This window comes from Lentinula edodes (assembly GCF_021015755.1).
Source record: "Lentinula edodes strain Le(Bin) 0899 ss11 chromosome Unknown C8R40scaffold_45, whole genome shotgun sequence".
Lineage (NCBI taxonomy): Eukaryota > Fungi > Basidiomycota > Agaricomycetes > Agaricales > Omphalotaceae > Lentinula > Lentinula edodes.
The window spans coordinates 252,110-268,269 of NW_025764351.1; the positions used below are offsets into that span (position 1 = coordinate 252,110).

Genomic DNA, 16,160 nt, shown 5'->3' on the forward strand with positions numbered 1-16,160 from the left:
CCATAGGCTTCCATCTAATTCTCAAGTTCTCTGCTGCCCCTTTGGACGCCCTCGTAAAACCAAGTATGAAAGTAAACGGAGTGTCTAGGGATTCAGGAGTCAGTTGTCACATTCGATGATTCTCCTTAGTAGCTAATGACCAACCCAATATTCAAAGTGCAGAGTGGCAAGCTGATGTAGCTTGCATCTATAACCAGATACCATTGAGCTTTTGGAAGAACGCAAAGTTGGGTAATATACGCACCTCTCGGAAAAGTTCATCATCTTGGATCACACGGAGTCCAGTTATTGCTAAGCCTCGAGTAGCAATCATGTTGGCGGCGTGGGCTTCTTTTGTTGCTGAGGCTTTTGTGAAGGCTGGGGTATGATTACCTCCATGAGGTTCTGTGGGTATAGCTACGAAAGTGTTAGAGTGTCGTCAACTGGAAAATACAAGCAATATATACAATACAATGGGTGCAGAGCTGGCAAGTCTAAAGAAAAACCACAGGATGATTATCGTTGAAAGCTGTTCGGATGCTATATATATATATCTGGTATTACGCACGATAACTGACATTGCCCTGAAGGAGTATTATATACAGTAGAACATATGGAAACGTTCCACTCACAAAGTCCGTGGAAGCTGCGGAGCCATTCGTGCGCACAGAGTGCCCATACTGGGTCCGGACAATTCCACTAAATATCCTCGCTTTTCATACAACAGTGATTTTATGAATACCAACGATCAGTGTCAGTGGTAAAACGTTGCTCACCAAGGATAGGATTATTCTTCAGCTCGTAATACGGCAACTTCGAGTCTTGATCGATTTTCACTGTGCAGCCTGTTGCTAGAGCCGCTGCTCTGTGATAGGGTGATGATTAATAATAAATGCCAACGAAGAATTGCAAGGCTTACTCGAAACATTTACGGACTCTCTCTGCAAGTACGACCAGTTCATCGTAAGTGGGGGCCCTCACCTGCCAGCGCAATCTTGCGTTGTCCGGAATTACTAAATATATACTAGGTCAGAATGTGGTTTTGAACGAGTGATAATCAACCGGACCATTGGAGATCCAGTCTTGTCCTTGAACGATACCATGCGACCGATGAGTTGGTTTCATCTGCTGCCGAAGGACGGACAGGCTAGAATAGGCAAGAAACGCTGCATCCAGTGCATTGATACCTTCCCTGTCGCCGACATTCAGCTTTTAATATCGATATGATCTTAACTGATAAGAAGTTAATACCATGGTGCTGCCCCAGCGTGGGCGCTATATTTCGGTGTTAATGAGAAATATCTGCCGATAAAATCACAATATAATCAGGTTGACTAACCCTTTCCCAAGATATTCAACTTCGAAAGTTAGAACAGCCGTCGTCGAGCCGATGTCGAAGGAATTCAGGGGTCCTGGTCCTGGATGTGACCTATCTTTCGTGAGCTCTTCGAAAAAACCTCGGTATATGTTTAGCTTACATCAGACAGAAGTCCATTTCATCGTACCCCCCTCTTTGGAGAAGGATGATCTTTCCTCCCCCGCCCTCCTCCGCTATGTTGTTGTTAATACCCGAGGATTCGAACTAAGGAGAAGAAATATTTACCTGGCGTTCCTAAGAGAATTATTTTTCCAGGAATATCATGAGTCTCCAATGCAACCTTCAACGCGACTGCGATTCCACAGCCGCTTGCAGCGATGAGGTTGTGACCGCATGCATGTCCAATTCCTTTCAGTGCGTCCATTTCTGTTTGCAAGCCAGCGACCAGTTAGGTGAAGGAGCCCCTATCATCTTAAGCGGAGAGTGCATCGTACCTGAATTAATGCCAATGACCTTCCCACCTCTCCCATAAGAATATTCAGCCCGCCAAGCTGTTTCCAAACCGAGATATCCGGAAGTAACATGAAATTTATGGCGGTGCATGAATGCTGTTAGTGTGTCTCGCGCGTATCTAGTTGAGATTTCCTATAAATAGTCCGCTAAAGATTTGAGTGCCTGAAATACCTTTCTTGAAAAGCGATCTCTGGATGGTCTGCAAAGGACGGCTCAAATTTTAGTACCATGTACGACAGGTTTTGGAAACCATACACAGACCATGTATTTTCATGCTCAATTCATGCAATTCAGACTCAAGTTCATCTAAGACCCTGCTGATCGTTTGTTCTGCCGCGGAGGATTTGCTCGCATCCACAAGTGTAGTGTAAGGAGGAAGGGAAGAGTCAAATGATGACTGTTCGAGGGATAAACCCCATTCAGACGGTATGCCAAAGTCAAAGTCGCGAGAAGGTGCCAGAACCTGTAGACTTGGTGAAAAAACTGATAGGAACTCAAAAAAGGTTTGTTACCTTCTCATCTCCTTCCCTCGAAGCTGGTAATTTTTCGTTTCCTTGTTTCTGCTTTCCGCTAACGAAAGACCGCAGTTTGAAGCCTCCGAAGCAACCACTCGTTTGACGATCGACATTTTTTGGTCTCATGGTGCTCACAATGTGAAAGGAAGTGGTAAAAATTTGCACAAGATCCAGACCGAACATTATCTGTAAGTAATTGAGTCAATCCACTCCGCTCTTCTCCGCTCGCTCCGTAGCTGCCGTTGCATATTCCCGCCTGCGAATGTCTGTCGGTAACCTCTAACTGACACACCCGATGATGATGAACGTTCCGCCATTGGCGGAAGAAGAGTCATATTCGACTACAAATTACCCATACGAGGTATGCTTGAATTTTGGCAATCACGCGCCGCATCGAGTTTCTTATTGCTTCCACTTCCAGTTTGAGCAGAAGCATTCATCAACAATTTAACGTTGCCAATGCCATCTACGTACCAGATTCGGCGTGGTTTTTTAACAGGGGCATCACGTAAGTAGCTTCAATGAAGGTAGTACATCTTTGCGAGTCATCAGAACATAAGAAGGCAGGAACATGTACAGTTTCGAAGTTTGTCTCTGGGTATCAAGTTGTGAAAATTTTGCTATGCTGACCGGTCAAAGCGAGTTATCTCGAGCTCGGAACTAATTATTTGATTACACGTGATTAAGCATCCCACGGTCGACGTCACGTTTCAAGCTTTCAATCCAGCAGTGATGGCGTCTGCCTTGCAGACAGTTCAAACTGACGCACTCACTTCTGTGTTTCAAGGTTTGAAGAGCAAAAATCATGAAACGAGGTCTCAGGCTGCTCATGACCTCCGACGCTATGTACGATATCCTCAACTCGAGCTAACACTCTGATGTCTCTAACATGAATTCAAGGTCTTAACCACCGTTGCAGAAATGCCCTCGGATACTGCGGCTAAGCTATGGGATGATGATATTAATCGTAGGATATTCGACTTGATGCATAGTCAGAATACAGCGGAGAATTTCGGTGGTCTGTTGGCTATAGGTATGATCATCGTTTCTTCTTACCTCCTGCTGTTTTGACATAGCGTTATCAGATCAACTACTCGATATTGAGTCTGAAGAGACTATTGAATCAAAACTTAATCTGTTCAGATTCTACAACTATGTGAAGCATTTACTCCCAAATGCAGATGTCAACCTTATGCTTGCAGCGTCCAAAACGTTGGGCCAGATTGCGGAAATCGGTGGCTCGGCATTCGGCGAAAGATTCATGGACTTTGAGGTTCCAGCAGCCATTGATCTCGTTAAACAAGAGTCTCCGAGATATGCCGGCGTTCTTATTCTCAAGGAGCTTGCCAGGAATAGTCCCACATACTTCCATTCTCATATCAGCATGGTGTTCGAGAACATCCTTGTCTCCCTGCGGGATCAGCGCGTCATGGTCCGTGAAGGAGCCGCCGAACTCTTGGCTGCTTGTCTTGAAATCATCACTCAACGTGAACGTCAAACACGGAGCCCGTTCTTGACGAAGATATTACAGGATGCTCAAGGTGGCTTAAAGTCATCTCAGCCAGAGACCATTCATGGCTCTTTACTCACATATCGAGAGCTGCTCCTATACGGCGGAATGGTGTGTCCTATCGTGATTTCTTGCAATCGTCAACTGATACACCCGTCTCAAGTTCATGAAAGAAAACTTTATGGACAGCGCAGAGCAGATTCTTCGATTCAAGATGCATAGAGATAGCCTTGTGCGCAAAACAGTCATCACTTTGATTCCTACGTTGGCTCAATATGATACTCAAACATTCACGGAGCATTTTCTGCATAAAGCTATGGGTCATCTTTTGCAACAACTGGAGAAATCTAGCGAACGTCACTACGGTAGTACAACTCCATTATGCTTTGTGACTATGTCAAACTAAACGCCATGACTATTCTGCAAGCTTTTATCGCTATAGGACACACGGCCAAGCAAGTTGGAAGCGATATGAAACCTTTTTTGGACTCCATCATGAAGCAAATCAAAAGCGGACTTCAATCACGAGGGTAGGAACATTTTATCTACCTTTTTCTTTGTTAATCTCTTTACAGGAGGAAGAATGCACCTTCCGAAGAACCTATCTTTCAATGTGTTGGTATGCTGGCGGAGGCTGTGGGCCCAAACTTGACCAAGCTTCTTCACGACCAGCTTGACCTTATGTTTGCATGCGGCCTGAGCGAATCTTTGGTTCAGGCTCTCACATATATTGCCCGGGATATTCCTCCGTTACTAAGGACCATCCAAGGTAGAGTCCGTGATCCTGAGTGCCAAACAATTCCTGAAGGGCCTATCTAGACCGACTGCTTGAAATATTGTGTGTAATACTAAGTGGACAGCCTTACAAACCTTTGGGCGCTCCGCCCTCTCTAGGGAGGACCGAAGTACCCGTCATAAATCGGGATCTTAATGTTTCGCAGGTTCAAGCATTGTTCCGTTCACCTGTTTGTTTCTGATTTCGATGCAGGTCAGCGGGAACGGAAAGGACTCTGAACTAATCACCCTCGCTCTAAAAACCTTGGGTGCATTCGATTTCAATGGTACGAAATTTTCAAGATCATTCGGTTGTCAGTTATTGAAGCCACCTCTTAGGGCACACATTGAACGAGGTCGTTCGAAGTTGTGCCCTACCATATCTAGAGGATGACCATCCGGAGGTCAGGCGCGCAGCAGCCTTGACTTGTTGCCGTCTCTTCATGCATGATCCCATTTGCTATCAGGCGAGTAGTCATGCCATAGAGGTTATAAGTGACGTTCTAGACAAACTCCTGACGGTTGGAATCGCTGATCCTGGTGAGCTTTGGGATTGTGGGCTCCAGGTTAATCTAATGCTGTTATCAGATTCTACTATACGACAAACTGTGCTAGCCTCGTTGCATGAAAGATTTGACAAGCATCTTGCTCAAGCTGAGAACGTGCGATCGCTGTTCATTGCGTTGAACGATGAAGTTTTCGAGAATCGGGTGAAGGCTGTCGGTCTGATTGGACGACTCGCGAAGCACAACCCAGCATATGTCATGCCTTCACTCAGGAAGGCTCTCATTCAACTTTTGACAGAATTAGAGTACTCGACTGTCCGGTGTGTAATTACGTTTTATGAAAAATAAAGGGGTGCTGATTTTTAAATACAGGCGAAGTCGGGAGGAATGCACCAGTATTCTCAGCGCTCTCATTCAAGCTACGCAACGTATAATCAAGCCATACGCGATCCCTATGCTTCGTGTTCTTCTCGGGAAAGCCAACGATCCAAATCCCAACGTCGCTGCAAATATCATGCTAAGTCTCGGAGAGCTCACTTGCGCAGCTGGCGAAAGCGCTTTGCCTCATATCGAAAACTTGATGCCGGTTATCATGTCCAAGCTTTCCGATACCTCCTTAACTAAAAGGGACGCTGCGCTCAAAACTCTTGGACAAGTGTGCTCCAGTACTGGATATGTCATCACTCCTTTGGTCGATCACCCGCAGCTTTTACAAGTGTTATGGAAGATTTTACGCTCTGATCCTGTTCAGAATGTGCGACGGGAGGTTGTCAAAGTGCTGGGTATCTTAGGCGCGGTGGATCCGTATCGACGGAAAGTATGTAGGTGCAATCTATATTCCAGAGCTGCCGCTGATTGCTATGTTCAATAGGACAAAAGCGCAGATGATGCGACAAGCGAAACTGCTGTCACGTCCGTAAACCAGGTCCCCATAAGTCAGCCCGGCCCACCAAGTGCTTCCGAGGACTACTTCCAGACTGTGGTGATCACTTCTCTCCTCACCGTGTTGAAAGATCCTGCGTTGGGGAGCCATCATCATGCCGTCATAGAGGCAATCATGTCGATCTTCAAGACGCAAGGCTTGAAATCTGTCGCTTTTCTGCCTCAGGTGAGCAAGTAAGCAAATCATCTTGCTCATGAAGCTAAGTGCCATTCAGATAATGCCTGCTTTTGCAACTGTTACTCGCAACTCATCTGCCCGATATCAAGAGTTCCACCTGCAGCAACTTGCTATTCTAGTTGGGATCCTCAAACAACATATTCGCAACTACACCCACGATATTTTCGAATTAATCAACTATCTTTGGGAAAATGCAACCCTCCATCTGCCAATCGTTTCTCTTATTGAAGCACTGGGAAAAGCTCTGAATGCAGAGTTTAAACCATTCCTGTCCGGAATCATTCCCTTAGTCTTGAAGGTGTTCGACGGTGATCTTACTGACAAAAAAATTAGCACTCAAATGAAAGTTCTCGATGCTTTCCAAACCTTTGGAGCGAATATCGAGGAGTATTTGCACCTTGTTATCCCTGTCATCGTTAAATCGTATGAGCGCATCGATAGCACCCCGGCTCTGCGTAAAAGAGCAATTCAGACTATTGACGGACTGTCCAAGAGGGTAAACTTCTCCGACCACGCGTCGCGCATTGTACATCCGTTGGTTCGCGTACTTGACACCGCCACTCAGGATGTCCGAGTCGCAGTTCTGGATACTATGTGCTCACTCGCGATACAGCTGGGTTCGGACTTCGCTATCTTTGTGCCCACCATTAACAAGGTACCGCGATATCATGATCTGAGCTTGAATTCTTATTTATGTCTTATCTAGGCAGTTTTAAGAAATCGAATCACCCATATTCGCTATGAGAATCTTATTTCCAAACTTCTCAATGGAGAACGATTACCTCAAGACGGACCTGCCGACATAACGTAAGACTTTGCATTGGGATTTCTCTGTTTCTGACGAATATTTTTTTTCAGAGTCTCCGAAAGCTCAAGGGGGTCTGAAAATTCTGCTCCCGCTGAAACCTCCAGAATGATCGTAAACCAGCAGCATTTGAAGCAAGCATGGGACACATCGGATGTTTCTACAAAGGAGGATTGGACAGCGTGGATGCATAAGCTGAGCGTGGAGTTTATGAAGGAGTCACCATCCCCTGCACTTCGCGCTTGTATGAGTTTAGTGGATGTGCACACTCCCCTAGCGAAGGAGCTGTTCAATGCTGCGTTCTTGTCTTGCTGGACGGAGCTATATGATCAATATCAGGTGTGTGATGTCGTCACGCTGATCATCTAAGCTCACACTGACTGAATTCCTCATTACAGGAAGATTTGATTCGAAGCATTGAAACAGCTATTTCCGCCCCTTCTGCCCCCTCTGAACTCATCCACCGATGGTTGAATCTGGCCGAGTTCATGGAACATGAAGAAAAGCCGCTGCCAATTGAACATCGCACGCTGGGCGAGTACGCCTTGAAGTACTTAGCCTATGCAAAAGCCCTTCATTACAAAGAGCTCGAGTATTGGTCAGAACCGTCACCTTCAACCATTGAAGCTCTCATAACCATCAACACTCGTCTACAACAACACGATGCTGCATGGGGAACTTTACTCATGGCCCGTGAGCAATATGACGTTACGAGACACGAGGAATGGTACGAGAGGCTTGGACGGTGGCAAGAGGCTCTCCAAGTCTATAATAAAAAGGCAGAATCAGACCCGAATGCTCCCGGCGTTCAGATCGGCCGCATGAAGTGTCTTAATGCTTTAGGCGAATGGGATCAGCTGGCGGTCCAGGTAGATGAAATATGGGATCATGCAAATCATGACGACCGTCGTGAAATAGGACCGATCGCCGCTGCTGCCGCTTGGTCGCTAAACGAGTGGGATTCGATGGACGACTACATTGCTACCATGCGACCTGATTCGCCAGATCGTGCCTTCTACCGTGCAATATTATCCATACACCAAAACCAGTTTTCGAAAGCAAAAACACAGATAGCAAAAGCCAGAGACTTACTTTATCCAGAATTGACCTCTTTTGTTGGCGAAGGTTATGTTAGCTCCTACAAGTAAGTCAACTGCTAGAGTTCTGTTCTTCTCTGATCTCCTTATAGTATCATGGTTCGAGCTCAAATGCTTTCAGAGTTGGAGGAAATCATTTCCTATAAGCAAAGTGCTGATCAACCCGATCGTCAGGCCACTATGCGAAGGACATGGATGAAACGGTGGGAATATTGCATTCATCCGATGGGTCTTTCCTGAACACTCTTAGATTGCAAGGGTGTCAACGTGACGTGGAAGTCTGGCAACGAATACTTCAAGTACGCACTTTGGTGCTGAAACCGGAAGATGCGCCTCAGATGTGGATCAAATTCGCCAACCTTTGTCGCAAATCTGATCGCATGGTCCTTGCTGAAAAGACGATCGAATTCCTACTCTCGGGTGACAGGGTTTGCAAATCACGAATTGGAAATATATCTTTGCTCACTATCTTCGATAGAACCATCATCCTATACGCGAACAACAAAGCCTAAAAGCATCACCCGATGTCGTATATGCTCATCTCAAGTATCTATGGGCCACCGGCCTTCAACAAGAAAGCTTTAAGTATCTCCAAGAGTTTTCCAATAAGGTATCGAATGATATGTTGGAGAACGAACATCAACGGTCCTCGGCGATGAGACAGCGAGGTGATCAACTCTCAAGGTTACTCGCCAGGTGCTACTTCAAATTGGGGGATTGGCAGGTTCAACTCAATAGTGATTGGAGTTCTGTAAGTTGTGACCGCCATAATCATTCTAATCCGTCTCCACGTCCTAAAGCCTTCGATTAGGATCCCCATCTTGTCAATAACATCCTCGGCTGTTATGTTCATGCGACCCAATACGATCAAGATTGGTACAAGGCGTGGCATACCTGGGCTTTAGCAAATGTAGATGTTGTCAATTACTTGGAGAGCCAAAGGGAAAGTGGGCAAAATGTATCCCATACCGCTCTTGCAAATCATGCTGTCCAAGCAATTGAAGGTGAGAACCTCTTGTAACAACGTTGGGGTTTGGTTAACAGCAAGACAGGATTGTTTCAATCTATCTCGTTGCGGAATCAGGATGCCTTGCAAGACACCCTTCGACTCCTAACTCTTTGGTTCAAATTTGGATCTAATGAAAATGTCAGTAATGCGATGACTAAAGGATTTGCTAAAGTAGGCATCGACACATGGCTTCACGTCATTCCACAGGTGAGGTCAACAAAAGACGGTTCGATGTTGACTATCCTCGACCTTTTTCATTGACCTCTTCCGAAGATCATTGCTAGAATTCAAACACCGAATTTGCTTATTAGACGGACCATCCATAATGTGCTGATCAACATAGGCAAACACCATCCCCAAGCCCTGATATATCCGCTTACTGTAGCATCCAAATCCTCCAGCGAAACCCGTGCAGATGCTGCAATTAGAATCATGGACGAGATGCGCGACCACAGTATGGATATCGTACAGCAGGTACTACTCAGGCAGTGCGAAGGTTCAGGAAAAAACTGATAAATCCTCAGGCGCTTGTCATTAGCCATGAAATTATACGCATTGCTATATTATGGCACGAACAATGGCACGAAGGCCTCGAAGAAGCCTCTCGTCTGTACTTCAACGAGAAGAATCCGGAAGGCATGATTGCGGTACTTGAACCATTGCATGCCAAATTAGAAGAGGTATTTAACGGTTGTGTGATGCAATTATGTACCACATTTTCATTGGTCTATATGTTCCAGGGGCCACAAACTGCACGGGAAACATCATTTGCTCAAGTTTTCGGACGTGAATTAGCTGAAGCTAGAGAAGTCTGCCGTCGGTATCGTATTCACGGGGAGACCAGTGAACTAGATAAAGCTTGGGACATTTATTACGGTGTAAGCTTCCCGAAAAATATTGGTCGTAATTTTTTTCCAAATCATCGGCTCCACAGGTCTTTAAGAAAATTGAGAAGCAGCTTCCGCAGCTCATAACATTGGACTTACAATATGTTTCTCCGGTCCTGTTGTCAATCCGAAATCTCAAATTGGCAGTTCCAGGTAATTTCTCCACTCGAATACAAGGCTCGGAATGTTTACATTTATTCTCTTACTAGGTACATATCAAAGTGGACGGGATGTTGTTACGATTGCAAGCTTTGCACAAAAGCTTTCCGTTATCGCTTCCAAACAACGACCTCGTCGATTTTCTCTGAAGGGAAGCGATGGTAGAGATTACCAATATCTTCTGAAAGGTTATGCGCCTCGTGTCTTTTGACCTCTTGAAGCTCACGTATGATTTTCGTCAGGCCACGAAGATCTTCGCCAGGACGAACGAGTCATGCAACTTTTCAGCCTCGTTAACAACCTACTTTCTGTTGATACTAACAGTTATATGCGACGTTTGCATATTCAGCGATATTCCATCGTCCCTTTAGCTCCTAATGCTGGCCTGCTTGGATTGGTCCAAGGGAGCGATACTTTACATGTTCTCATACGAGACTACCGAGAGTCAAGAAAAGTACTCCTTAACATCGAATATCGCTTGATGCTTCAGGTAATAAGAATGCCTGAATGGTCCTGCTTTCACTGAATACTCTGCATAGATGGCTCCAGACTATGAAAATTTAACTCTCCTTCAAAAAGTCGAGGTATTTGAGTACGCCTTGGAAAACACTACTGGCCAAGATCTATACCGGGTACTATGGCTCAAAAGTCAGAACTCGGAACATTGGTTAGAGCGTCGATCCTCTTACACCCGCTCTCTTGCCGTTAACAGCATGGTTGGACATATCCTTGGATTGGGTGATCGTCATCCTTCAAATATACTCGTCGAAAGGAGCACGGGGAAAGTCATCAACTGCGATTTCGGTGATTGTTTCGAGGTCGCAATGACGCGTGAAAAGTTTCCTGAAACAGTCCCCTTCCGGCTGACGAGAATGCTAACGCAGGCGATGGAGGTGGGACGCTCCGTACTATGTCTCTAGACCGTTGACCGATTACCACCACAGGTTAGTGGCATTGAAGGAAGTTTCCGGAATACTTGTGAGATTACGATGAAGGTGCTGAGAGACAACAAAGAGTCCTTAATGGCAGTGTTGGAGGCCTTCGTGTATGACCCCTTGATCAGTTGGAGATTAATGCAGACCGATGAAGGAAGGAGAATTGAAGGTAAGTTTAGTTGAGCAATCGCGATACTACAAGACAAGAGCTGAAAATTATCCAGATCCAGATAACCCTGCCGAACTAGTTCGAGCTGCAGCTCATCCGCAAGGGCCAATACGACGTAAATTTCGAGCAGATGAAAACGACATCTTTGGGGGTGCGTTCTTGATCCTACTTTGTAATTCAAGGTCTTTCTGATTCCTCCCCTTTTTTACAGAAGTGGATCAAGTAATTGGAAGTACCCTTGCAGGGGAGCAGGTTGTGCGCGAGGTCCGAAATGACCGTGCGGTAGCGGTGTATGAACGCGTACAGAAGAAGTTGACAGGTGGGTGGGATCATGACCGTTCTTGATCTTTCAGGGCCACTGATTTCTTTCAGGACGTGACTTCAACCCTGAGGAATCTCTTTCAGTAAAATCTCAGGTAGATAAGCTGATTAACCAGGCTACTTCACTAGAGAACCTTTGTCAACTTTTTTCCGGATGGTGCGTGAATCAAATATTCCTTTGTCGAAATTCTGTGCTCACCTCTTTCTCAACTTCTTTAGGTGTGCGTTTTGGTGATTCGTTTATGGACGACTTGCTTGTGCTGTTGTCATTGATGTACTATGTATGACACTTGCATCTGTATTTATATTCATCTTCTATTGAAACGGCCCTCAATGCGTGACTCAAATTACTCGAGCCACGTTCGAAATTCCACCGTTTGCCTCAGGTGCGTTTTAGCCTCTGGTGCGACTACTACTGTCATTATGAAATCATCATGACTCTGGTGTTTGAGCCAATTCTGTACATATCGCACAGTATGTGAACCAGTTTGTTTCCCTTTATGCAACACAGGTTGCCTTACAATGTGAATACAAGAGCGGATCGCGGTCTTCCCCTGTTCACGAAGCATTACGATAGATACAGGACTAAATTTCAGTCACAAAAAAAAGCATCGTTCTTTCAAACCCCTCATTCCCAAAATGTCCTTGAAATGAAGCAATGTCACCAGTCATGCCGCAGTGAGAATCAAGGGGAAAGGCATACCCAGTCTTGCTGTGTCACCCAAAGTTCTGCAGCTCCATCCATTTTTCCCAAGACAGCACCACCTTTCCATGCAAGCACACGATGGTCAACGTCTTTGGGTGGAGGAATGATTTGCACCCTTTCCATATTTTGAACCAGTGGCGTAGCAATAGCTTGTAATCTAAAATAGAGTCACCTCTCCGTCACGCGCAAAGTCGGGTAATTTCAGACGGCTAGACGTACCTGCTCTCTAGAGCGTGTCCCATTCCCGATATTCGAGCCGTCCCTCCGATGACCAAAACAGCTTGAAGATACTTACGGATTTTTTCGTCGCCTCCTGATGCCCGTGCGCTGTTGAATATAGCTACGTCCAAAGGTAATTTACTGGCCTCAAAGCATACGTCTACACCAAAGCTCCCGGGGAAAGGTTGTACCGGCTCTGATGAAGGTCTACGGGCAGACTTGGATGGGCTGGATTGCTGAGGGCCCGAGGACTTATTGTCTTCCAGTTCGATGTCGATAACTTCCATTGGAACATCTATGGAGCCTTCGACAATGATATTAGATGAAGTCCCAAGTGTAGGGCCTGCATCTGAGGAAGTCTTGTCTGCTATTAGATTTTGCAATGAGCCCTCTGACCATTAACAATAACGAGAAAGACGCCACCTTTCTGATCGGTGTACTGCAAGGCTGGTGTATCACTAGGTCCCGGCAACAGATGCTGGGTGGAAATTACCATTGCAGACGTCTGTGTATGAAAACATGGCAACAGTGAGCGAGAGTATTGAGATTCCTCAATGCAGGTACATACAACATGATCGCTGGTGTGTTCAAGGATCTCTTCAGTGATACAGGGGTTCAGGTCTTGCAACCCAAGTCGCTTATTGTCAAATTCAATCATTCGAGGTTCGAATATGACCTGGAAAAGGTGCTTTAGGATCATGCTGGCTCTACAGTGTACGGTGCCTGAAAACTTGAACGCTTACCATCGGGGCTAGAATGATCTCATCGTACGCCCTCAGACCGTATTTTTCGGCAGGGGAGCCAGGCTTTCGAACAACGAAATCGTACAAATTCAGAGCAACGTCAACCTACGAAAATTACTGTCGCAAAGTAGAACGGCAAAGTAGAAGATACGGCGTACCTCCATTAGCGTACAAAGACGAGCTTTAAGATCTTCCATGACATTCCAGTCGTAGGAATTAGCTAAATTGATGTCCTTGTAAGGAAAACTGATACGTTCAAGTAACACGTAGAGGAATTCTGTGATATCGTCGCCGCCGATATTCAGGGACATTCTAAGAGAATTCGCAGTCAGAACTCGTTTCTCTTGATGAACCCACTACATACCGGGAGTCTGCCACGACGAGACCTTCATCGACGCATGCGATGCTCGTTGTTTTTGCCCCGATATCAACTACGCAGGCAGTCGAAATGCCAGCTCCATATGTAGCGGCCAATGATTCCTGAAGAGAGATGTTTATTTTGTTTTCCATTTTAGTCATTCAATGTATGGTGGCGTTGATTCTCACCTGTTGTGCGCACAACTGCTTGAAGCCCATCGATACCAGCAATAGACTCACCAATTCTCGAACGTAGTCACGATCATAGACATCAGGTATGATGAGCACCACTGAAAGACTCTGACTCAGCGACAGACGACTGAGTAGTACTTCTCGTATTAAAAATGAGAAAACTTACTCCGTAATCCCTAGGTTCAATTGCGAATTTATCATGTAATGTGTATCTCAGAAGGGTTTCTATATCGCTCAGAACGACTTGTGATGATGTATAATCCCGCGTGTTGAATTTGGAACCGTATATTGGCCATCTGACTATGAAACTGGAGGATTGTGGGTCTGCGAGACGAAGCGCCTGAGAAAGGTTAGAGTAAAGAAATTGATATATGCAACCCCGCCCAACCTTATCCCCAACAAGCACTTCTTCATCGGTCGAACTACTGATCCAGTCAACACGATAAGGATCATTGTGCTCCGCAATTATTTCAGGTCTGAATGGACCATTGAACGTGGAAGCAATGTTTGCGGCATTTGGAGTAACGCGAAGCTTATAAAAGCGCATCCTGTCCCGGAGGGACGTTGTTATGGCAGCAATCTTTTCTTCGAACTGTATTCACGACTTTGAATGAGAGGTTTACAAAAGAGGAACCGAGAACATACTGGATCGTCTGATGTCGTAGAGACTTCATACTCGTTTTGATCCAAACTCTTTTCAGATGGCCGCAAGTTCTTCTTTCCTGCGCGCGGCCGAGCGATCCCTTCGATGAAAGTGTGAGGAGTAACTGGAGTCTTGCATCGACGAGCGACGACGGTTGGTACGGTGACAGGGGTGACATCCGAGGCTCGTCCAATACGCGAGAAACGGGAGCCCAGATGGATTACCAAAACCTGAGAACCGCGTCTATACTAAGTTTCTCAGTGTTATAATCATCGCAACCAAACCATATGTCAGTATCACCTGCTCTCTTGCGGGGTTTCTTCCTTACTTCTACGTTGAGAGTTTCTGAACCAAATTGTTTGGCTTTCCGACTTGAGGTAGGTCGTTCCTAGATGTTTTGGATTCGTTCTGCGGCCATAGATCAAGGATGGTAAAGAACGAGTAAGGTATGAGCACTAACGATAGAGGAACGTGAAATGTCGTGTATTTAATTCCAGTATCATCACGCTTTGCATTCGGAATGCCTCTGGGCATCTAGATTCTGGTGTATTATGAAAAGCCTATGGAGAGGGTAAAGGACGACGTGAAAGATGGGCGTTTACATAACTTGGCGCTTATTACTTGCAATATGCATGCGCATAAAAACCTTACTCTGAATCAGTCTGAATCTATCCTCTAAGCTCTAAGCTCTAAGGCTCAAGCTGGTAAATGTCTACGAATTTGTGCGCTTTGACCTTCCTAACACTTCAAGAATGGATAGGCTCCTTTGAATTGCGGGATTCGAGATGTCCTACCTATGTGACGATGAATTCAACCCAAGTTTTTCGAATTCGATGCCAGAAGTTTCCGCAATGAATACTGTAACATAATACGCTCCATTAGAATAACATGCAACCTCAGAGCTGTAAGATAGGTGTCAAAGCGTGAGTCGTCAAGTTTTATCAAGCTCTGACATTCACACATAATAGCAATTCATCGAATCTTTACATCCTGCATTGACATCGTCTCTTGATCACCCATGGTTGAGTATGTGTATAATTTGCCCCCTCACAATGACGTTGTGTTTGCTACAGGTTTCCTATAGGCTATAACCCAGGTGCGCTTCCCGTGAACGAATAGAAAAGGATGGCGACAGTCGGATAAATCCATTCAATCGTTTCTGACGCAGTGAGTCTGACGCCTTTTTGACTTTCCAGTCCCATTAAACTCTCTGGCTTATACGTCTTTTGTTATCTGCTACGATATATCACTTATGCGATGAACACGGTCTGATGTCGATCTGGGTCTATTCACGAACGGTTTTTTCGGGTTTCGCCAACTCGATGTTCGACTATTCGATGTAATGAGCTCCTCACAGATCGAGGATACCTGTCCTCGTGAGTGGTGTTGTTTATCATGTTCACCGTGCTGCATGCCAGCGCCCAGTCACTCGCACTTGTAGTTATACTCGACTTTCCCAGTATACTCACAGTTCTCATCGGCGCATTTGACTTCACCTTTTCATGTCTTCCACTTATCTTCAGTCCCAAATCTACTTATTGAGGTTGCCTTTCTCAATCTTCCAGATGTATCTATCATTCGTCATGGGACTCAGCACGACCCGCTGGAAATGACTTGACGTTCCTCTGCACATTATCGAAAATCATGAGATAATTCATACCATGTCAAGCTCTCTCCAAGACC

The 16,160-nt window shown here is 45.5% G+C and overlaps 3 protein-coding genes across 3 annotated transcripts; 1 reads left to right on the top strand and 2 right to left on the bottom strand.

Moving 5' to 3' along the window:
- Window positions 1-36: 36 nt before the first annotated feature.
- On the bottom strand, window positions 37-2,668 carry C8R40DRAFT_646249 (amidohydrolase). Its single transcript, XM_046235760.1, has 17 exons — window positions 2,323-2,668; window positions 2,072-2,273; window positions 1,982-2,009; window positions 1,792-1,928; window positions 1,583-1,723; window positions 1,458-1,530; window positions 1,319-1,408; window positions 1,231-1,254; window positions 1,047-1,171; window positions 899-992; window positions 756-844; window positions 612-691; window positions 548-563; window positions 447-473; window positions 245-396; window positions 145-187; window positions 37-84 (listed from the first exon to the last, which is right to left on the bottom strand). The coding sequence occupies exons 1-16, from the start codon at window positions 2,506-2,508 to the stop codon at window positions 152-154; spliced, it is 1,500 nt and encodes a 499-aa protein (XP_046081501.1). The 5' UTR covers window positions 2,509-2,668; the 3' UTR covers window positions 37-84; window positions 145-151.
- A 389-nt stretch (window positions 2,669-3,057) lies between these two features.
- C8R40DRAFT_1056980 (phosphatidylinositol 3-kinase) lies at window positions 3,058-11,904 on the top strand (the record flags this gene model as incomplete). Its single annotated transcript, XM_046225120.1, has 32 exons — window positions 3,058-3,171; window positions 3,226-3,358; window positions 3,411-3,946; window positions 3,999-4,200; window positions 4,263-4,365; window positions 4,411-4,604; window positions 4,655-4,776; window positions 4,824-4,896; window positions 4,949-5,149; window positions 5,198-5,435; window positions 5,488-5,940; window positions 5,995-6,223; window positions 6,273-6,890; window positions 6,942-7,042; window positions 7,094-7,379; window positions 7,439-8,184; window positions 8,230-8,340; window positions 8,388-8,565; window positions 8,616-8,888; window positions 8,949-9,141; window positions 9,190-9,353; window positions 9,420-9,620; window positions 9,671-9,826; window positions 9,887-10,024; window positions 10,081-10,186; window positions 10,243-10,380; window positions 10,435-10,682; window positions 10,732-11,085; window positions 11,137-11,296; window positions 11,337-11,451; window positions 11,530-11,615; window positions 11,669-11,904. The coding sequence occupies 32 exons, from the start codon at window positions 3,058-3,060 to the stop codon at window positions 11,902-11,904; spliced, it is 7,206 nt and encodes a 2,401-aa protein (XP_046081502.1).
- Window positions 11,905-11,929: 25 nt separating this feature from the next.
- Window positions 11,930-15,073, bottom strand: C8R40DRAFT_1126514 (actin-related protein). The gene is made up of 14 exons (XM_046229028.1): window positions 14,938-15,073; window positions 14,778-14,885; window positions 14,480-14,720; window positions 14,223-14,426; window positions 14,001-14,174; window positions 13,832-13,942; window positions 13,650-13,765; window positions 13,444-13,597; window positions 13,286-13,390; window positions 13,111-13,218; window positions 12,966-13,047; window positions 12,543-12,909; window positions 12,321-12,480; window positions 11,930-12,261 (listed from the first exon to the last, which is right to left on the bottom strand). Exons 1-14 carry the CDS (start codon window positions 15,009-15,011, stop codon window positions 12,214-12,216), a joined length of 2,052 nt encoding a protein of 683 aa, XP_046081503.1. The 5' UTR covers window positions 15,012-15,073; the 3' UTR covers window positions 11,930-12,213.
- Window positions 15,074-16,160: the final 1,087 nt, after the last annotated feature.